This window comes from Phocoena phocoena, chromosome 18, assembly GCF_963924675.1.
Source record: "Phocoena phocoena chromosome 18, mPhoPho1.1, whole genome shotgun sequence".
NCBI classification, from domain to species: Eukaryota; Metazoa; Chordata; class Mammalia; order Artiodactyla; family Phocoenidae; genus Phocoena; species Phocoena phocoena.
The window spans coordinates 49233703-49257076 of NC_089236.1; the positions used below are offsets into that span (position 1 = coordinate 49233703).

General features: G+C 37.2%; 1 protein-coding gene across 1 annotated transcript in view; it reads right to left on the bottom strand.

Moving 5' to 3' along the window:
* Positions 1–23374, bottom strand: part of KLF12 (KLF transcription factor 12) — a 439279-nt gene that overhangs the window by 279950 nt on the left and 135955 nt on the right. Inside the window, exon 2 of the mRNA XM_065895860.1 lies at positions 18628–18691. Within this exon, the coding sequence (XP_065751932.1) occupies positions 18628–18660 (33 nt within the window). The 5' untranslated portion in view covers positions 18661–18691. The remainder of the gene's footprint in view (positions 1–18627; positions 18692–23374) is intronic.

The following is a 23374-nucleotide window of genomic DNA, read 5'->3' on the forward strand; positions in this document are numbered from 1 at the left end:
TGGCACACACTGAATCATCAAAAAAAAAGTTAAGGAATTAATAAATAGGACTAGACAGAAAGCTCTTTCATAGCATCCCCATACACGAATAGGCTTATTTTTATTCTTTCTAAAGCAGCAAGTATGAAAATTATTCTTCAGAGACCCTCAACATTTTTTTGAAAGATAAATGCAACATGTACAAAAATGAATTGAAGGAGCACACTCCTCTACTACTTTAAAGTTGATAAATGATAATTTCAAGGAATGAGTTGCTCAAGGTAGAAACTGAAGCTCCATCATTCATACATCATCTTTCACATCACCCTTGACATCCATCACCAACATCTGTCAATTAATTCTCCCTCTGAATCGTACACATTCTCTTTATCTCCATCTCAGGTGCTAAGACTCCAAGCCAAGCCACCACCATCTCATGCTGCCCTATAATAGCCCAACTCCAGGTTTTTGCAACCTTCCAATGCCTTTTCCATACAGAAGTCCATGCCATTTTCGCAGAACTCGACCATATGAACCTCCTGCTTGCAATCTTTCAAAGACTCTGACTGCATTTAAAGTGAAATGGAATAATGTCCTCACAATGCTGAAAGACAGTAATAACTAAGTAGCTGGAATATGTAAATTCAGACAAAATGCATTATGAAAGGAAAGGAAAATGACTAAGTAATGAGACACAGGATGTATTTCCTAAGAGTATTAAAAAATGCTAAACGCGTATGCATCTATTAGCATAATTCAAAATATACACAGCCAAAATTTACAGAAATAACAAGAAACTAAGAGAGTCATGATTTTTAACCCATTCTTTCAGTCATGGATAGATTAGCCAAGAAATGGAGATTATAACCCATTCTTTCAGTCATGGATAGATTAGCCAAGCAAAAATCAGTAAGGCTACAAAGATTTTGAGCAAAATAATTTAAAAGCTTTATCTACTGGACAAATATAAAACAATATACCTAACAATAAGAGAACATACATTCCTTCCAAATCCAAAGCATTTACAAAAATTGTCCTTGAAGTAGGCCGTATAGTAATACTATAAATAATTAATATCAAGCAGACAACATGCTATAAATACAACACAATGAAGCTAATGTTTGGTAATTTAAAATTAACTAAAAGTACATTTGGAAATTAAAACTTCTACAGAGGGTCCCCAACTTACAATGGTTCAACTTGCGAGTTTTCACCTTTATGAATGGTGTGAAAGCAATATGCATTCTCGAGAAACCGTACTTTGAATTCTGAATTTTGATCTTTTCCCAGGTTAGTGATATGCAGTATGACACTCTGGTGATGCTGGGCAGTGGCAGCCATCACAGCTCCCAGTCAACCACATAAACAGGAGGGTGAACAATTAACACACAAGCTTTCTGTACCCAGACAACCATTCTGTTTTTCACTTTCAGTAACAGTATTCAATAAATTACATGAGACATTCGACACTTTATTATAAAACAGACTTCGTGTTAGATGATTTTACCCAACTTGGGCACGTCTGTGCCCAGGTGGGTAAAACGTTAAGTGTTGTGGGCACGTTTAAGGTAGGCTAGGCTAAGTTATGATGTTTGGTTAGTTAGGTATTGATATATTAAGTGCATTTTTGAATTAGGGTATTTTTTTTTTCTTTTTTGGCCATGACACTTGGCTTGTGGGACCTTAGTTCCCTGACGAGGGATCAAACCCGGGCCCCCTCAGTGGAAGCGCAGAGTCCTAATCACTGGACCGCCAGGGAATTGCCAAGGATATTTTCAACTTATCATGGGTTTATCAGGACATAATCTCATCATAAGTCAAAGAACATCTGTAAATAACTCAAGACTCTCAGAAAAGAATTATAGTGGAATACAGAAAATAAGTAGGTCTAAATGATATAGAAAATACTTCATATCAAAACTCATGAAATACAGTTAATGCCGTGTTTAGAGAGAAATTCTATACTGAAATCCTTAGAGTATAAAGTTAAAAATTAATTAGTTCAGTAACTAAATTTATCAGACAGCCACTATGAGAAGAAACTCAAGAGAAAATTAAAGACAAATAAAAACTAAGAAAAAACAAAAATACAATAGAAGGAAACAACAACAAAAGGAGCTTTTGAAAAGACTACAAAATTGACAAATCCCTGACAAGACTTACCAAAGGAAATAAAAAGAGAAGTAAAAAACATAAAAATAATCATTTTGAAACAAGTAAAATGAAAAGAGAGACATAAGTACAGATACAACAAGATTAAAGATATAATTAATGGACGACTGTGAACATCCTTGCTATGGGCTGAATTGTGTCCCCCATAAATTTCTTATGTTGAAGTCCCAGTATCTCAGAAAGTGACTGTATTTGGAGACAGAGCCTTTATAGAGGTAGTTAAGGTAAAATGAGGTCAAGTGGGTACGTTTTAATCCAATATGACTGGTACACAGAGGAAAGACCATGTGAAGGCACAGGGAGAAGAAAGCCATCTATGAGCAAAGGAAAAAGGCCTCAGAAAAAATCTACTCCATCAACACCTTATCTAGGACTTCTAGCCTCCAGAATGTAAGAAAATAAATTTCTGTTGTTTAAGCCATCCAGTCTGTGGTCCTTTGTAATGACAGTTCTGGCAAACTAATAAAATCTTTATGCCAATAAATCTGAAAACTTAAACGAACAACTGTATAGAATACACAACTTACCAAAACTGACTGAAGAAGAAACTGAAAACCTAAATAGTCTTATTACCACTAAAGGAAATGAACTTCAAGTTCAAATTTTACCCACAAAGAAAACTCCAGTCCCAAATAGCTTTACAAGTGAGTTCTACCAAATATGTAAAGATAAGATTATTCTAGTTATTCACATGCTCTCAAAGAATAAAGAAAAAAGATCCTAATATTGATACCAAAACCCAGTCAGAATATTATAGGAAAAGAAAACTACAGGCCAATCTCACTTAGTAGATACAAACATCCTATATAAAATTATCATGACAAAGTGCATAGAAAAACACTAACCATATAATAAATATATATTCAGCCAAATTAAAAATTAAAGCAATATTATAAAAGTGAAAAGTCGGTCCACAATCTTGGAGAAAATATTTTCAACATATTTAATTAGCCCTGAATATCTACTCCAAGGCAAGAAAAAAATTGACTACCATTCAATAGAAAAATAGGCAAAAACACATGAAAAGGAATTCCACAGATGAAACTAAATAACCAGTAAACATATAAACTATTAGTAACAGAAAAGTGCAATTAAGGCCACAAGGAAACACTATTTAACACACACCTGACTGATAAAACTCTAAATGTCAGCAGAAACCAAGAGTCAGTAAGGATGTGGAGAAATGGAACTATCAAACAGTGCTATTTAAGTGTTGCAACAATATGGGAAAACAACGGGGCATTATCTAGTATAGTTGAAAATGTGCATACTCTACAATCCAGCAATTCTACCCCTAGAGATATACTCCAGAGAAACCCTTCTACTTGTGCACCAGGACACATTTAAGTGACTGTACACAGCAGTATGGTTTAAAATAGCAAAAAAGCTAGAAAGAATAAAAGTGTCTATGGCTGAAGAATGGATAAATTACAGTATGGTCATATAATATAGTTCTATTCAGTTGTGGAAATGAATAATTTTACCTACATGTATCAATGTGGATGAATATCAAAACACAAAATTTGAGTAAGAAAAGCAAGTTACAAAGGAAAAGAGTATAGCACTACTCATCTGATGTCCCAAGACAAGTAAAAGTAAACAATATGTAGTTCCTGAATACATACTTATATATGATGACAAGCATTATAAAAAGCAAGGAAAGTACAATAAAAAATGCAGGATAATGCTCATGCCTGGAACTAAAAGGGGTCTTTAAAAATATTGGAAACATTCTATTTCTTAAGTTGGGTTTCTCTTTATCATTATGTCTTAATAACTTACATATACATCCATCACATATATTCTTTTACATCTACCAAAAACTTCATAACTTCAAAAAAGCATCTACCCCTACTCTTTCAACTAGAAACACATTGTTTAAATTGATTAAATAAGAATTTTCAAAGTTATTGATTCTGAAATAAAATGACTGTTAGCTAGAATTTGCTTTGTTAAGACTACATAGTCATCACACAACACAAGCAATTATTTTAAGAATCAAAATTTAATTTGCAACACCAAAGCATAAGAAGAAGAGTAGAGGGGAAATCCTTAGAACACTTACCAAACTAAATCCTTAGAACAACTTACCAAACTAAAAAAAAAAAAAAAAAAAAAAAAGCGTATTATCCATTAAAAAAAATCATGTTGCTAGATACATTAATATAAAATTTGGGGGCTACCACAGATGCATAGACAAATAATCATAAATATTTAGTATAGGAAAGTACCCTCTCCATATTTGTTATTTTATTTAACCATAGTCTGAGCAGTAAATTCAGAATATTTTTGCCATGTCATCAGCATAGTTGTGTAGGGTAACTGTTTAGGAAAATCCTGCCTTGACATTTTCCACATAGTTAGCTCCTGTAAACTGGACCTTTTCCCTCAACCACTCTTCCACTTACTGGAAAAGTCAACCTTAATAAATTTTCAGTGTTTCAGGTTTTGTGTGACCCATCTGCCAACTTTTCAGGGCCTCATTTTTGTCACTCTTCCATCGCACATGATCACATGATGACATTCTTTAACACTTTTTTCAAAGAAGGAAAAAGTGAGAGATCAGACTCATTTTCTTTCTCATTCTCTCTCTTTTGTCCTCATTCATCCTCCATCCGTTGATTCAAACGTCCATTAAAATGATATCCATCCATTTTGCTTTAAAATCAAAAATAGGCAAAAGTTAAACCTACTTGCTTAAACTGGGTTTTAAAAATCCGTGAACTATAGGTCACCACATTCCCTTTAGCCTTCCTTTCTCCCAAACCTACCCCTCTACACTGGGCTATGTAACCTTGAGCAAATTGCTTCATTTTTATTGATTTTTTCCTCCTACTTACATTAATCCACTTGAATGAGATATTTCTTATAGAAACATCCAAATTTCTACATTTCTAAGATATATGTTTGAAATTTTCAGCATTGCTTGAGAAGAAAAATCTAGAAAACAGCTACTGTTTTTTAAATTTTTTTATTTTTTAATTTTTTTAATTTTTATATAATTTTAAAGGTTACTTTCCATTTACAGTTATTATGAAATATTGACTATATTCCTCATGTTGTAAATACATCCTTGGGCCTATCTTACATCCAATCGTTTGTACCTCCCACTCCCCCATCCCTGTACTGCCCCCCCTGCCCACTGGTAAGCACTAATTTGTTCTCTGCATCTGTGAGTTTGGAAAGAAGCTGCTCTTGAGGGCAGCAGTAACATCATCCCTTTGAAGCACAGACCCTGCATCCTGAACTACTGAACAAGACTGAGCCAACATAAAAAGAATAACAATTCGCTAACCCACTGGTCCCATTTAGTCTCCCCTCTCACCCGGTCAACATATTTCAACATGGAAAGAGCAACTAACGTTACCAGCAGTTTCTGCTGGGGCTTTAGTAGTATCTGTTTCACAGTTAGAGGCAAAGTAAGATGGAGACTTAATTTCTCATTCAAAAAGCACTAGAGACTTCTCCACTGTAATTAAATTCTTACATACAACAATGTATATTGTTTCTGGCAGAACAAAAAATAAATGCTGTTGCATAATTGATTAGAACCAGGGAAGAGACCTCAATTCACACTGAGTTGCAACACAGAAATCTCTTGGCCTTTTCTCTCTTTGCTGCCCCTTGATTATTTACACCAAGCTGGCCAGAAGTGGGCTGGGGAACTGCCAGACTGCATGCCCGGGGCCACCTCTGAATAGCTGATATCTCAGTTTTTCTTCAAACTCTATGAGGAGAATTAAGAAGTGAGGTGGGGATGCAATGATTACCTAGTTAGACAAGCAAGCATTTCAGATGCATAAATGTCCTAGAGTAGAACCAGAAGAAATTATAAATGGAAATCATTTAGTTGCTTAAAACAATAAATTCTGCTTACTCTTCTCTACCTGTAATCACTCAACCTCTCCTCCCACACAAATATCGTCACAAGTAGCTCCTCCACAATTATTTCTCTACTGGGGCCTTTCTAAATGGCACTTTTAGAAATGATGTACAAATAAATGTTTCGAAACAAAGATTAAATGTACGCCGTTCTACTAACTGCAGTGCAACCTTACGCAAGTCCCTCAGGATCTCAGAGAATGATAAAGGTTGTCACGGATGGAAATAACATATCTAGCCAGAAGCCAGACACCCGCCTATTTCCATCATTTTCTCCTTTTTAGAATGAGTATATTCTGGAGGAGAGAAGAGTTTACAAGCATAAATAAGATACTCTGTCCTTCATATCTATAGGTTGGCGACATTAACCTCCGTGAAAAGTAGTCACCACTGGAAAGAACTGAGTCCACAAAGGGAATAACCAGATAAAGTGTCTCAATTCATGTGACCCTGGTGTTTAAGGACTGTGAATTCGATCTGCAATTCAATTTAAAAGGAATGGAGTAATTAAATTTAAAAAGTAATTAAAACTCAGAAAAATCTAGCAAGCGTTACCCATAAACTAGAATCAATCAACCTCTCTCTTCCACACACACACACACACACACACACACACACACACACACACACACCATGTAAATGTAAAAATATAAACTGGCAGTGTCTGAACTTCTTTTTTTAGCAACCTAATTGTTCTTACTCTCTATCTGATTAGAATGCTATTTCTGAATTTACTCTAAATCACAAATCAGAGTCAAGTCCTTTCTGGGGTTATGGATGGAATTCTGGGAACTGAAGGCAGGTTGCCTTCAAAAGCTTTTCTTCTTTTTCCCCCCAAACCCAGTCAAGGGCTAATACCCTCTCCCTGTCTACCTTCACCCACCTCTCCAAATGCTCTCCTTTACCTCTGTTCCAGGAAGGCCCATCATACAGGATTTCCTGGTCCTGCACCAGGGCTCAACACAGACCTCCAGGAAACCTCCCAGCACAGGAGGGTCGACTTGTGAGATAAAGAGCCACTTGCCCTTCCAGCCTGTTGCACAGGCCTCACCTTTCTTGGTGCCAGCATGCTCCTACTTCGGCAGTCCTGCTGGTGTTGCCCTTTGCCCTCTGACGCGCCCCCCCCCCCCCCCCGCCCCCAATCCTCCCCTCCAGTATTAGCGCCTCCTGTCCGGAGCCGGGCGTGAATTAACATATGCCTCCTCGTTAGCTGCTCTCCAGCGATTCTGTTCAGTTACAGCCTGTCACCCTCACCTCTAACGTACGCTGGCCCTGACATCATTCATTCTTACTCTGGATATAATCTCTCAATCTCATTCTTGCTCATAATTTTATTCTGAACTTTACTAGCTGGATAAGCCCCTAACATCCGGATGACCCACCTAATTTCCACCATTTTATATCAGAATCTCCCCTCTTCGCATGCTATGTTCGATCTTCCTATGCTCTCAAAGCTCCCCATGGCCGTACGGCCCTGGCTTGAGCCTGACCGTTCTACTACATTATAGATGGACAGTCAAAATCCAGGGAGCGTAGTGATCTCAGCTACTACTGACACCAAAGACGAGTCAAGTACCATATGAGGCCACAAACGATCCTGCCGTTCCTCAAGAGGTGAGCAGAGCTCAAAAACAGTGAATCCAGGCAGGTGGTTGTCCAGAGCGGGTGAGACTTCTCTGTGTGGGACATCATCTCCACTACAAGCCTGGGTCCCAAAGACAGTGCTTCCATCCTCGGACGGGAATGGAAGGATCAAGGAAAGAGGACATGGATCAGAAAAGGTACGACATACAACACTCAGGTGGAGGGAAGGGTGAGGAAGGAGACTCCTGCAGGAAAATGGGGAGAACAGGCAACGTGGGACTCAGTGCTGGGTATGAACTGTCACAGCTTAGCTGAGCTCCACCTGCATGGTCCAGCACTGTCTTCCCTGCAGGGTTCCACAGCTCCTGGGTTATAAGGGACACCGTGGTGAGACTCAGAAGGCAGAAGTGCGGCAGCCCTCGTGTTCTCACCACACTCAGAAGATCAATGCAGGGCTCAGGGGCGGGTGCAGCTTGTGCCCGCTGTCACTCTGTGCTTGCACACCATGCTGGCTCAGGGGTGGAACGAGCCCCCGAAATCTCCATCAGCTTATCTGATTCTCACACGAGATACTTGTGACTCAGAGAAGGCGCCAGCTTCCCCTGCAGTTCGCGGCATCCTCGAGGAGATGGAGGCTGGTGAGCAGTGAGGAGTCTGTGTGGACTCAGCTCACCCTCACGGCTTCCGTTCATCCCTGCTCTCCAGCACCTCCTGCCACCCTTTCTTCCTGACTGCGTGCCCTGCTGACGTCAGGCCTAGCACCCAAAATACAGAAGCAACAACCACACCTAACTTGCCTAACTAGCTCCTAAAATCAGATGAGGTCAAATCCTGATACTAAATTCCATATTCTCTACCATTCCCATGGTTCTGTTCCTCTGAGCCAACCCCAGCTCCAGGAAAAAAGCATGTTGAATATGAATAACCAACTGATTCTTAAATTGGAATATTTGTGAGTCTTACTTCCATTAGGCCTTAAGGTATACTAAGGACTAAACTATAAGATAAAGAATCATACTCATTGTTGAGTCAATAATCATTCATGATTTTATTAAACAAAAGTCTCTTTAGAGAACAGTAAGAGATTAATTCTCAGCTAACGTCAACTGGAGAGAGGTGAGAGAGGTTACAATTTTTTTTTAATGCACAGATGTTGTTAATAACAAAATTAACCAGACAGATATATTTCAACAAATGCTTTTAATAATCAATCACTACGTTGCTTTAATACTCTGATGTTCTCATTAAATCAAAACTGGTTAACTAAAATGGTTATGTTTAAAAGATGCTCATATCATTTTTATGATCACTCCTGAAAATTTCTAGTAAAACACATTATATAAACTACTTTGGTAATGTACTCTAAATAGGATGACATAAAGCTTAGCTGAAGATCCACTATAATCAAAGGGCCAGAGAATGAAAATGAGAGAGAGAGAGAGAGAGAGAGAGAGAACACAAAAGTACACCAGAGCATGTGAGACAGAGAGAGAGAGAGAGAGACATAAAAGGGGAGAGAGACAGAGGGGGAAGCAAAGAGAAAATCATTTGGACACATAAACGAGCCTCAACAGATTTTAGCTGAAATATTTCATGGTATCACTGAGTATTACATTTATCCTTAACTCCAAAAGGAAATTTTGCAGGGCACTTTTGTGACCAAGAGAAAGAAAATATACTTTTGTGTTTACTTAGAATTTTTTTTGAACAAAAAAATGGTGACTTTTACTCCTATTTCTTCCAGAAAATGTGACACCATCATTCAAGGCCCAGGTCAAAGGTCACTTCACAAGTGAAGCCATCACCGGCTCCCTAGGTTTCATTATATATATTGTAGCACTAATCATATCAAATAGTAGTAACTCATTTGCCTGTCCCTGAGATGAAGAAGCCTTGAAAACAGGGTCTAAATATAATTTGGCTTTGTAGGCCTGTGTCTAACAAATAACATACTCTAAGATTACTAGATTCAATCAGACTACAGCATAGGTGTCATGATTAATTTAATGTATCAACTTGACTGGGCCACAGGGTGCCCACATTAAACATTATTTCTGAGTGTGCCTGGGAGGGTGTTTCTAGACGAGCTTGGCATTTGAATCAGTGGACTCAGTGAAGCAGATGGCCCTCCCCAGTGTGGGAGGCCATCGTCAAATCTGTTGAGGGTCTGAATAGAACCAAAAGTGGAGAAAGGGAGGATTAGTCCTTTCTCACCTGCTTAAGCTGGGACACTGGACTTCTCCTGGCCTTGGATTCACACCACCGGCTCCCCTGGTTCTCAGGCCTTTGGACTTGAACTGGAACTACACCACTGGATTTCCCAGGTCTCCAGCTTACAGATGGCAGATCATGGGACTTCTCAGTCTCCATAATCACATGAGCCAATTTTTACAATAAATTACATATATTATATATATATGTATATATACACACACATATATATGTGTGTATGCATGCATATATATATATATATATCTCCTATTAGTTCTGTTTCTCTGGAGAACCCTGCCTAATACAAAATAAGCTGTCAACATTCTGTGAGGGAAATGAATAGCATGTGTACCAACCACTGGAGCATATCCAGTGAGTGCAAGGATTTTATATCCTCCGAGAGAAAGCCAGAGGTATCTATTTCTTATCAATACAGAGCAACAACTTAGAAGTCCCCAGTCAGATCCTGAAACTGGAAGCTGACATATTAAGTCAGAGACCCAGTACGCCCTGGTATGCAGGTATGTTCCAGCAGTATCCTCAGTCCAAGGAAACGATATAGATACAATTACTGGTCTGAACAGCAAATTTTCCTAAAGTCAAATGGACATAATTAACGTGACTTAAAATGATGAAATGGCTATTTTAACGAGCACTTAGTAACTACCAGACAATATGTGAACGCTTTAGCACTTTACTCACTTAACTTTCATGACGACTGTATGGATGAGACACTACTATCATCATCATCCACATAGCACTGGCGTGACAATGAGCTACAGAAGCAGGTGAAGCCCTGGCAGAGCTGGGATTGAAAGCCAGGAGGCCTGCATATAGAGCCAAGCTCTTAAACACGTCAGCAAGTTCAACAGTCTCCATGGGTCCCTTAAATGTACCTAAAATACTACCTATTAGAAACGGTGATGTTAAGGCATTTTTATACCCTTCCTTTAAAACTCGCTGAAAACTTTTAAAGCCAATTTAGAAAAAACAAACAAACAAACAGAGAAGAACTCCATCTTAAGTGAAAGTAAAAACAGTCAGAAACTCAGACTGCCAATCAAAACATACTCATCAAAGACTGTGAAATCTCGGAGTCCTCGGGGAACGGATACATACCTCCTCAGACCTGGAGCAATTTCCTAAAAGTGAAAATCACAGCGATGAAAGGCCTATCCAGTGAAAGCAGAGAAAGCGGTGCTAAGAGAGCAAACACACAGATGCAGCATTTTCTAGAGTCTAGCTCCATCATCCAGGGGGTCACTGAAGTGCCAGAAGTACAGGAGCCTTTGTCTCCAGAGGCTCTGCTGTACAACGGCAATTGAGGGAGGACTCTGGAAGTAACACCTTTATTTAGAGTATCTGAAATAAGAAACGCAAGACAAAGATTTGGACTCATCTAGCACATGCCCAAAACTGTTGGTGCCCCCGTCCACAATACTACCTGCCATACTGGAAACTACCGGCCCCATTCAAAGATGGGTAAAAACCAGAGAGAGGCCACAAGGGAACTGTGCATGAAAGCAGCAAATATTAAAAGCCAGAGAGAAATGTAAGCAAGAGGCCAGTGAAGAACAAACACCGCAGGAAGAATTACCCAAGGAAACAGATGAAGAATTTGGATAAATAGCACCACTTCACAGGCTCAAAAATAATAATGGTTCAAACAAAAGGGTCTTGCTTTAAAAGAAAATAATATTCAGGAAAGTACAGGGCTCAAATGATAAAATACAGGACATGTGAAACAGATGAAAGTAAGTAGACAGAGTTATGAGATACTACAGAGATGATAATTAACTCCAGGAACTAAAGAGTAACAAAGAATTTGACTGAAAAGATAGTAAGAAAAAATGTTGAATGGGAAAGCACAGTTAAGTGAAATAAAAACGCTAAAGGTGAAGACCACAGATACAAAACGCCAAGGAGAAACATTATACCTATCTTCAGGGTTACTAAACAAGAGAACAAATAGAAAAGACACCTTAAATATAATATTTAAATCTGAAGACATAAAAACAGAGTCTACTTCTCAGAGCTGAATGGGAGGATCCAAGAAAAACTGACACAGAATGATAAAAACCAAGAAGCAAAACTGATGAAGTTACTGAACTTCTAGCTTACTAAAAATAGTCCATGGACATCTGAACAAAAAGCAAGACAAGAACAAGTGCAAAGACCAGTTTGCTTCAGCCTTCACAGTGACGCCAAATACCAGATGACAGTAAAGTAGTGTTTCCATATTTCTGAGAAAAATAAGAATTAATACTAATTGGCTTTGATAATTACAGTTAACAATCAGAAAATAAATGTTAATAAACCTAAGTTTTAAGAAGATAGTAAAACAAGAAGAGGGAAAAGAGTTAGAAATGTCATTAATTTACCCATCTTTCATAGCAACAAGTCAAAAGATGTTGTTTGAAGTTAAATTCAGTCATTAAAAAAAACCACAGAATTATCAGAACTCAAAGTTTTTTATTTTCTTTTTCTCTCAACTCTCAAATGAGAGCATCACTTTGGAGAAAGGACGTTAACTTGAAAATAATAAATTCCTTTGGTTTAAACTCAGCTTCTATTTCTTCCATTACATCAGAAGCAAACAAAAATAACTCTATATTAGAAATACAAAGTATAAATATGATCCTATTTTTGTAAAACCATCTCTCTTTACTTGTATATACGTACACAGAGATGCTGCAGATAACGCTCACCAAATGCTAATAGGTGTGGGACAGGGAGGTGATGGGACTTTGCATGCTTTAATGTTTTAAAATGAGCAATACATCATCTTTTCAAAGAATAAAGCCATTATTCTACTTCCATAACTGCATAATCTTTCTCAAATCCCTGTATATCATTTTGTTCTCGTATCCCAGGTCTAAGAAATCAGACACCCAAGGATGATGGGACTTGACCGAAGAATGACCTCACGCAGGACTATATTTTAATAAATATGCTATACACCTACTAGTTTGGATCATTATTACATCTACTGATTAGGCTCAATAAAAGGAATAACTTTTAATATAACTAGATATGCCTGGAAACAGGATGAACTGCCACATGCAGTAGGAAATTCCAAGCAGTACTCAAGATACAGCGCTGAAGTAACCAACCAACTCTTATGGAAAGACAGCCATGTACCAAGCACAGATTGGAGTCAATGACCTTTGTGGGCACTTCCAATTCTGAAGATACTTGACTTTGTGATGTGACGTCATACAACAAAGTCATGAATCTCTGTCTTATGCTGTATAAATAATAGTAGCAAGCACGACCCATACTTTTAGAACTCTACAGCTCTGAATTACTTTCATAAATATGTCATATTTTCTTTCACCCCATAACAATTCTTGAAATAGGTAGGACAGGTGTTATTAGTTCCACTTGGCACTTGAGAAAATTAAAATTCAGCAAGAAGTCACTGGTCCAAGATCATACAGGCAGAGAATTGCAGAGCGAAGACTTGACTTTTTGTGATTCCATGTTTACTGCCCAGGCAGCTACTCTACATAAATGCATAGTGGCCTACCGCTGACAATATATTTCACTTACATCAACTGGGGCTTTCTCAACAACTATGCCTACTTAGCTCAAAATGGAAGAAAGGCTGGATTGTTGCTATTACAGTCTTTCTACCTTGAGTGAAGAAAGAGCCTTGAAACTTCATGGAAAAGAAATTTAAAGTAACCACCCTATATATGCCCATCGCTATGAAGCAAACTTTTTTTCTGTAGGGAATTAAAGATGTCCCAGAAAGGCCTGCTATCGTCCTCTTGCTTTCCAAATCCAAAAAAGGAAAACTTACCCACTGTTAACGCTGAATGGTTTAAGCAGCTGTTCATCAGAGGTAGTCACAGAGCAAAAGTTTGAACATGAACTCTGATAAGCTGGACTAATGTATATGCATGCATATGTTTTGGACACCTGCTCTAAATCAGCTGTTGAGAGCACTTGGGAAACATACTGAAATGGATGGAAAACAATGGAGCAAAGCCAGGTTTGCGGAGTCAGGTCCACAAACATTCACAATGAGAGCAACTGCTAAAATGTGTTAAAGAGCACATAGACAAGGTTTTATGCCGATATATGTGAATAGAAAATAATGGATAACTGGAATCTTTTTAGAACTTATTTAATGTTATCTAATGGCAAATGGTAAAGCGACAAATTCAAGTGCAATGAAATGGAGTAAAAGAAAGAACTTAAAAACTGAGTAAAGAACTCAGTTTTTTTTTTAAGTAAAGAAAGAACTTAAAAACTGCGTGTGTGTGTGAATATATACACACACACATATTTTGATATAAATATATTTATATACTGTATTTATATATTATTGATTAATTGATTGATTGACTGGTTGAAAGAGGAGATGAAGACAGCACCTGAAAATAAGACTATTGATATGGCCACAAAGTAAATTTTACAAATGCTATTTAGGCTGTTTAAATATTAGAGCACAAGCAGAAGGCACAGCATGATATTCTGTGGCTCTTGGCAAGATTTTATCACCGCTGGCAGACTGGAAATGTACAAAATAGTTTTAAGAGCCATATTCAAATCCCTTTTCAGTTATGTAGACAGTGGCAATGTTGCATCCACTGCTGACATTCTAAAAACGTCATCTTAAAACTGACCTTGGGAATATACGTGAAATATAGAAGAGATAAATTTCCAAACTGCAATTTTCTCTCTGAACCAGACCTTACTAAAACTAACAACACCTGATTCAAGCAGGTTTAAAAACAAGCATCAATGTACTCTTTGTTCTAAGGCATCTATAACTGAAAACACAGATTGAGAAATATAAGGAACAGCAAGAAGAAAAACATAATTCATTGGGACAAACACATTAAGTGAAATACTCACTGCTCCTTCCTCTATAAAGACTTCTGAACTCATGAATTATGAGCTATGAGGCACGATCATTTAGAATGAATCACACATAATATATTATACTTAATCAAGATAATATTTTCAGTCTACCCTCAGGGTAAGTATTAACACAAAGATTCTCTTTGCGATAATCTTCACTTGTCATAAAATTAGTTACAGAGCAATGACACTGTCAAAATGTATAAACTTACAAAGCTGACACTGATCCATTCAAACATAAAAATTTAATTACAAATGAACAAAAACATAAATATAAGATCAACATCATACATAAGAAAAGGGATAAGTACTTTCTGCATGATAATGAGTGAAGGTTTCCATGTTTACACAGCAATGAGTCAGGAAAATTTGAATTTACTACATTTGCCCTATTTGTCTTAAGAAGTATAGAAAATTGTTTAACGTTACATTATACATGAAATTATCAATGGTTTGCTGGAGTTAGCTCATCTCCAGCTCATGAGAGCCAATTGTTAAATTTTAAGGAATCTTGCAAGCTCTTTGTTAAACCATTGAAACCAGCCGTAGTGGGAATATTTACACCATGGGAATTGACAAATATTACAGATCAGGCCTCCCCACCCCACGCCCTAGAGCCAGTTTACTAGCACACCACTAATCCATGTACAAATAAGTACGCAGTACAATTAATTCTCACAAAGTAAATGTACCCATATAGGTAATACTGAGATCATAAAAAAGAACATTACCCAGAAATCTACCTTGTATCATCTCTGAATCAAAACTCCCTCTAGAGGGCTAAAAACTTTCCAGAAACAAATACAACAAAGGAGAAATTTTAGCAAGGAAAAAAGAAAGGCTTATTTTTTTTTTTAAGATGCCACATACATGTAAAATCATACAGTATTTGCCTTTGTCTTTATTTCACTTAGTATAATGCCTTCAAGGTCCATCCACGTTGTCACAAATGGTAGGAGTTCCTCATTTTTTATGACTGAATAATACCCCACTGTGTATATATACCACATCTTATTTATCTTTTCATCTGTTGACAGACAGGTTGTTTCCATGTCTTGGCTACTATAAATAATGCTGCAATGATCATGGGGGTACAGGTATCTCTTCAAGTTAGTGTTTTCATTACCTTTGGATATACTCCCAGAAGTGGAACTGCTGGATCATATGGTAGTTCTGTTTGTAATTTTTTGAGGATCTTCCATAATGTTTTCCACAGTGGCTGCACCAATTTACAATCCCACCAACCAGTGCACAAGGATTCCCTTTTCTCCACATCCATGTCAGCATTATCTCTTATCTTTTTAATTGTGGCCACTCTAACAAGTGTGAGGTGATATGTCATTTCTCTGATGACTAGTGATATTGAGCATCTTTTTATGTTCCTGGCCTTTCAGATATCTTCTTTGGAGAAATGTCTATTCAGACTTAGGGCCATTATTTTATTCAGTTATTTGGGGTTTTTTGCTATTGAGTAGTACGAGCACCTTCTACTCGGGGATATTAACCCCTTATCAGATACACAGTTTGCAAATATTTTTTTCCCATTCTGTAGGTTGTCTTTTCATTTTGTTGATGGTTTCCTTTGCTGTGAAGAAACTTTTTAGCTTGATGTAGTCCCACTTGTTTATTTTTTATTTTGTTGCTTGTACTTTAGGTGTCATATCCAAAACATCATTACCAAGACCTATGTCAAGAAGCTTTGTTCCTGTACTTTCTTGTAGCAGTTTCATGGTATCAGGTCCTACATTTAAGTCTTTAATCTATGTTGACTTAAGTTTTGTAAGTGGTGTAAGATATGGGTCCAATTTCATTCTTTCATACATGTATATCCAATTATCCCGGTACGATTTATTGAAGAGACTGCCTTTTCTCCATTGAGTATTCTTGGCTCCCTTGTCAAATATTAGTTGACCATATATGTTTGGGTTTATTTCTGGGCTCTCGATTCTGTTCCATTGGTCTATTTGTTGGTTTTTTTCCTACCAGTACCATACTGTTTTGATGACTATAACTTTATAGTACAGCTTGAAATCAGAAAGTGTGATGTGACATCTCCCATTTTTTGTTTCTCAGGATTTCTTTGGCTATTCAAGGTCGTCTGTGGTTCCATATAAATTTTAGAAATGTTTTTTCCTACTTCTGTAAAATACATAATTGGAATCTTGATATGGATTGCACTGAATCTACAGATGGCTTTCAGTCATATTAACATTTTAACAATATTAATTCTTCCAATCCATGAACATGAGGTACCTCTCCATTTATTTGTGTTTTCTTCAATTTCTTTCATCAATGTCCTGTAGTTTTCAGCATAGAGATCTCCTAAAATGTATTCTTTTTCATCTCCTTAAATTTATTCCTAAGTACCTTACTGTGTTTGATGCTATTGTAAATTGAATCAATTTATTCCTTTTTCAGAAACTTTGCTGTTAGCGTATAGAAACGCTACTGATTTTTGTTTTGTTGATTTTGTATCTTGCAACTTTACTGAATTCATTAATCATATCTATCAGTTTTTTTGGTTGAGTCTTTAAAATTTTCTATATATAAAACCATGCCATCTGCAAATAAAGACAATTTTACATCTTCCTCTGCAATTCTGATAACTTTTTTCTTCTTCTTACATGATTGCTCTAGCTAGGACTTCCAGTATTATGTTGAATAGAAGTGGTGAGAACAGACACTCTTGTCTTGTTCTCGATCTTAGAGGAAAAGCTTTTGTACTTCCACCATTGAGTATATTAGCTGTGGGCTTGTCACATATGGCCTTTATTATGTTGAGATATGTTCCTTCTAGGCCTAACTTGTTAAGACTTTTTATCATGAATGGATGCTGAATTGGAAGAAAGCAATTTCAAGTGAAAGATATAATCTGGAAAATCATTTGTAAGTATCTGTGAAGGTGGGCTCGCAGAAAAAGACATGATGTACATTTATTTGAAGGTAGCAGGAGCAATGGGGGAAGGAAAACATGAAACTGTATGTGTTGTGCAGCTATATAAAGAGTTATGAGGCACACGCCTCTGTACTAGACTTTATGAAATAGAAATGGTTTAACATATTGTCATTTTCTTAGTATTAATTTATGATGTTTATATTATGACCAGTATGAAGTACACAAAAAGTTCAAATAAATACTACAAAGTGATAGCCAGCACTTGATTACTGTTGAAATTCCCAGGATTTTCTTACCCTCTAACTTACACCAGTATTTGTCTGTGAAAAACCAAAGTTAAAAGCCTTTCATAATCAGCCTATGCCCTTGATGAAAGCCAAGACTGCAGCTGCAAAGAGGACAGCACTGACAGCAATCATATACCATAGAGCACTAGGATTAGGCTTAGGCTTGTGGTAGGAATTGATACATATTAAACAAAATCTGGCTTTTTTTTTTTTTTGTCCCAGTGATCAGTTGTATCAAGTGGTTTTCCATTTTTTAATTATCATCTGAAAGTTGATTCTTAAACCAGCTTCAGTTCCCGAAACTGACAACAGCTAGACTTGCACAAAGAAGGGCTGCCTCTTTATAATTTTTTTAAATATATTTAAGGGTTTAAAAACAAAAATTAGGGCTTCCCTGGTGGCGCAGTGGTTGGGAGTCCGCCTGCCAATGCAGGGGACGCGGCTTCGTGCCCCGGTCCGGGAAGATCCCACATGCCGTGGAGCGGCTGGGCCCGTGAGCCACGGCCGCTGAGCCTGCGCGTCCGGAGCCTGCGCTCCGCAACGGGAGAGGCCACAACAGTGAGAGGCCCGCGTACCGCAAAAAAAAAAAAAAAAAAAAAAAAAATTACACTTTATAGATGAATGCCTCTAACCATTGACCTCTGTCTCACAGTCAGACAAAGAAGTGCTCTAATGAGAATAACTGCCCAAAATTAATGTTCAAAATAGGACTGCCACTGCAATTATACAGTTTGACTAACCAACCTTTATTGTTTTCCTCTTCATATGGATATTCATTCATCCATTTGTTTCTAGAGTCACATTGATCCTGCAAGAAAAGCACACACAAACAAACCAAATAATTAGAACCAATAAGGGGTTAATATCCAAAATATATAAACAGCTCATACAACTCAACATCAAAAAATAACCCAATTAAAAAATGGGCAGAAGATCTGAATAGACATTTTTCCTAAGAGGACATGCAGATGGCCAACAGGCACATGAAAAGATGCTCAACATCGCTAATCACCAGGGAAATGCAAATCAAAACCACAATGAAATATCACCTCACACCTGTCAGAATGACTATCACCAAAAAGAACACAAATAACAAATGTTGGCAAGGATGTCGAGAAAAAGGAACCCTCATACACTGTTGGTGGGAATGTAAATTGGTGCAGCCACTGCGGTAAACAGCATGGAGGTTCCCCAAAGAACTAAAAATAGAACTACCCTATGACCCAGTAATTCCACTCCTGGATATATATCTGAAAAAAAAAAGAAAAACACTAATTCAAAAAGATACGCTAACCCCAATGTTCATAGCAGCATTATTTACAATTGCTAAGATATGGAAGCAACCTAAGTGTCCAACAACAGATGAATGGATAAAGAAGATGGGCTATACATACACAATGGAATACTACTCGGCCATAAAGAATGGAATTTTTTCATTTGTAACAACATGGATGGACTTGGAGGCTATTATGCTAAGTGAAATAAATCAGATAGAGAAAGACTGTATGGTATCACTTACATGTGGAATCTAAATAATACAACAACCTAGTGAAGATAACAAAAAAGAAGCAGACTCGCAGATAAAGAGAACAAACTAGTGGTTACCAGTGGGGAGAGGGAAGTAGGGAGAGGCAACGTAGGAGTAGGGGAGTAAGGGGTACAAACTATTATGTATACAATAAGCTACAAGGATATGTTGTAGAACGCAGGGAAAATAGCCAATACGTTATAACTATAAATGGATTGTAATCTTTAAAAATTGTGAATCACTATATCCTACACCTGTAACTTATGTAATATCATACGTCAGCTATACTTCAATTTTAAAAAATGAGAAAAAAGTTCCACATGTTGGTAACATTCTTCCACTGGAGGAAAGAAAAAGAAAACCGTAATTCTGCAATTTTTGAAGCTCTTGATTGGTGGAGTGACACAATAAAAGTAATAGCTGATGAACAGTTTTGGTTTTTGCTTCCTCTTTAGCAGCCATGTAAAGGGCAAAATGGAGAAATGAAGAAACAGAGGCAGAAACTCCAGCTATGACACTATGACAGATCCTGGGCACAAGATATGAAAATCTGTATAAAGATAAGGGAAGGAGGGGAGAAAAAGAAAGGCGTGCAACAGGGAGAGAAGGCTGGGGAGAAAATGGCAGAAACTGCTTTAGAAGTAAATTTAATGTAAGAAAGAGAAGTCACAAATGTTCCGGCTGGAGCAGTTGGCTCTATTATTCTTAGCAACTAAGAGATTGTTAAAGGAATGCTGTTCTCCCTCTTTATAGCTGATACAAATGTGCAGAACAACTAACATGAATACTTTTGGGTGGCTCCATGTTATCCAATACCCAAGTAACTTTTTAGAAACTGGTCTAAGATATGTCACTCAAAAATTAAACAAATACCAAGTAAATATTTATGTGATTTCTGAAAGCTTCCAAATCCCCAACACCATTTGGATCTCACCAAATAGAATTAAATATTGCTGTATTGGAGAGTTCTGATTACAATACACCATTTGCCCCATTTGGATAGATCTTAAAAGTCCTCCTATTTATTCTCTCTCAGTATTATGTAACTTGCTTCAGAATTTCCATTTCATGAGGCAAATTTTCTTTGGCATTCAGTTAAGCCAGCTTATTAGGCACAGTTGACTTTTTTTTTTTCATTTGGAATTACACTCAAGAGGGGACACGCCTTGGAGTTCTCAGCAGCACCCATTCTGTGCCAATGTCTACACAGGCAGTATCCAGCCAGGTCTCCTTTGTATGTGTTTCCATACATTTGAACAGAAAAAAGAGTTCACTCGCTCATAAAGCCTTAAATGAAATGTACCAGAATGTACATGTTCCATGGGCTTGGCCTGTAAGATGATGTGGTCTTTCAATTTATTCCAGTTTCAACCCAATCAATTGATCAGTCAGTCAATGACTCTCCCTCCCTCCCTCCCTCCCTCCTTCCATCTCTCCCTCTATGTCTATATTGATATAGATACGTCTCTTACGACTCAAAACACATCCCCTAAAATATAGTACAGCTTTCACCACTACTAGAAATGCCACTAAGAAGCAATGGAACATAAATACAATATTTTAATATGACAGTGGTGAAATATTCTCTTGAAATTCAGAGGATAACTCTTCTATTTTACATTATGAAACCATAATAGGGTACCCCATGAAAGAACTAAAAAGTCATCTAAAACACCATGTTCTTATCAAAATACGTCTTGTCCTTTCTATTCTTCAAAATATATCTCAATCAATCAGTTTCCACTTCTCAGCAGAATGTACCAGGTACTCCAAAACTGGTTTCAATCTTACATTCTGGTTCTATAATTTTTTTTCACACTTTAATAAACCATGAGAATTTTTACATGACACTCAACTTATTAATGCTTCTCCCTAAATTCATAATACTCCATTGTAGGGATACAGTATTATTTACTCCCTCATTTTTGTCTACTAGTTTATTACTGATAACACACATCCTTCTACGTAAATCTTGGACACAAGGACCTCTGCTAGCCTGGAGGATGCCTTTGGACAATTAGAAAGGATGCCCTCTCTGGGAAGACACAGACAGACTCTAATCAGGAGGTGGGGCCTGGCCAGGGAAGCCTAGTGTAGATTTCCACGACTCACCCCTCAGCCAAGCATCCATATCCTACACCACTGTACTTAGCTGCCCTGTCTGCACCTTTAATTACCTTAATTGTCTTAGAATATAGCTATATAAGTATAATTACTGGATCATAATAATATGAACTTTTTTCACTCTTTCAAAATATATTACCCAAATTGCTTTTTATACAGACTACACCAATTTATATTCCCACCAGAAGAAGCTTTTTATACAGACTACACCAATTTATATTCCCACCAGACGAAGCTGTACCTGCTAACCTAGTTCTATTACCATCTATTGTCCAATACACAGCCCATTGCCCAGCAAACTTTAGGAGATAAAATAAAGGTTTGTCAAATGAATAAGAGAAGCTAATGATAAAAACAAAAGAAAAATAAACTCCCCTTTATATCAATTGTGTGGATATTTCTTAACCAAGTAACTAGGGCCTTAATTATATAATTTGTATTTTTTTGATGCAATTAAGCTACAGACCACAATAAACATTAAATTTTGTGAATTATACATAACACAACATCACACATTTTTACAGCATTTGGGGATTTACCAAGTATCCTAATGATAATATTTGTTCTGCAAGTAGTTCTGTGAGTTGAGCACATGAGCATTTTAAGACCCATTTGACAAAAAAAAAAAAAAAAGATCCATTTGACAGTGACGATCAGAGGTTAATTTCCTATGCAACGAGTCAGATAATGGTGGGGTCCTTTTAAAACCCTGAGTTAGTCCCAAATGTTAGTGGACAGCTCTTTGTATATATCTCTGTAACTACCTATAATTTAAATGTACACCTCAGTATGTTTTAAACCTGGGGACAGCTTGGTACAATGCTAACTTCTGTTTTCCATTCAGTTGAAGCTGTTCAAAGCACTCAAGGTCATCTTTTGCTCTGTAGCACCCACCCCACAGAAAACGAAGACACAGTTTAGGATTGAGAAGACCTGTCCCCAGTTTCACCTCTGTCATCTACTGGCTCTGTGACCTTAAAAACCTCAATCAACCTCTCTGAGGCCCAACTTCCGTCTCCACAGAAGCAAGGATAATACCTGTTTTACCTACCCGATATACCCTAACTGAAGTAATGTCTATACAACAATCTGCACTAACATATACGTAAGCACACGTAAGATTTATCACTCTTTAATCAATGGACAGATATTAAACAGGAAAACAACAGAATTTCCCCAAATTAAGACCACAAGATAGAATAGATGAAGCTCCAATTTTATTCATGCTAAGGGACCTTTGGGTTGTTCCCCAAATTCCCATCAAAACCAAACCACGATATAAAATAGGAAATTGGCACATTTCCAATAACAGTTATCATCAATTTCCTAATTAAAAGATTATTTAACTCTGCCAAATAGGTTTGTGAAATTATCCAGTAAATCTTCCCTAAGTACCGAAGTTCTAAAGGGCAGAGTCCTCATCAAAAAACTCATCACACGTGTTTTGGTCCTCACTTTCCTGGCTCCAAAAATGATTCTCAATTGTCAGGTGAAGAAAAGCAAAGGGTTAGTTAGTAGTCACTTATTCCAATATGAAAAACATTAGAAATAACAAAAGGCATAAAATATTGTATTTTAGAAAGAATTTTAGATTTACTTTTAAACAAAAATATCGCTGCCTGGAACCACTGGTAAATACTGGTTTGTTTTTCTTTTAGTGGATAGTCTGGAGAAATTCTACTTACACCTGTTTCTCTCTTCAGTAGCTATAAGCAATAGAGAATGACTGTCCAAACTCTTCACTTTCTAACTCTTGTTTTCTTCCCTAAAATTTCCACTTGGTCAGCCAGCTTCCATAAGAATTCAAAGAGAGTATCCTGGATAACAGAAATGACCTTG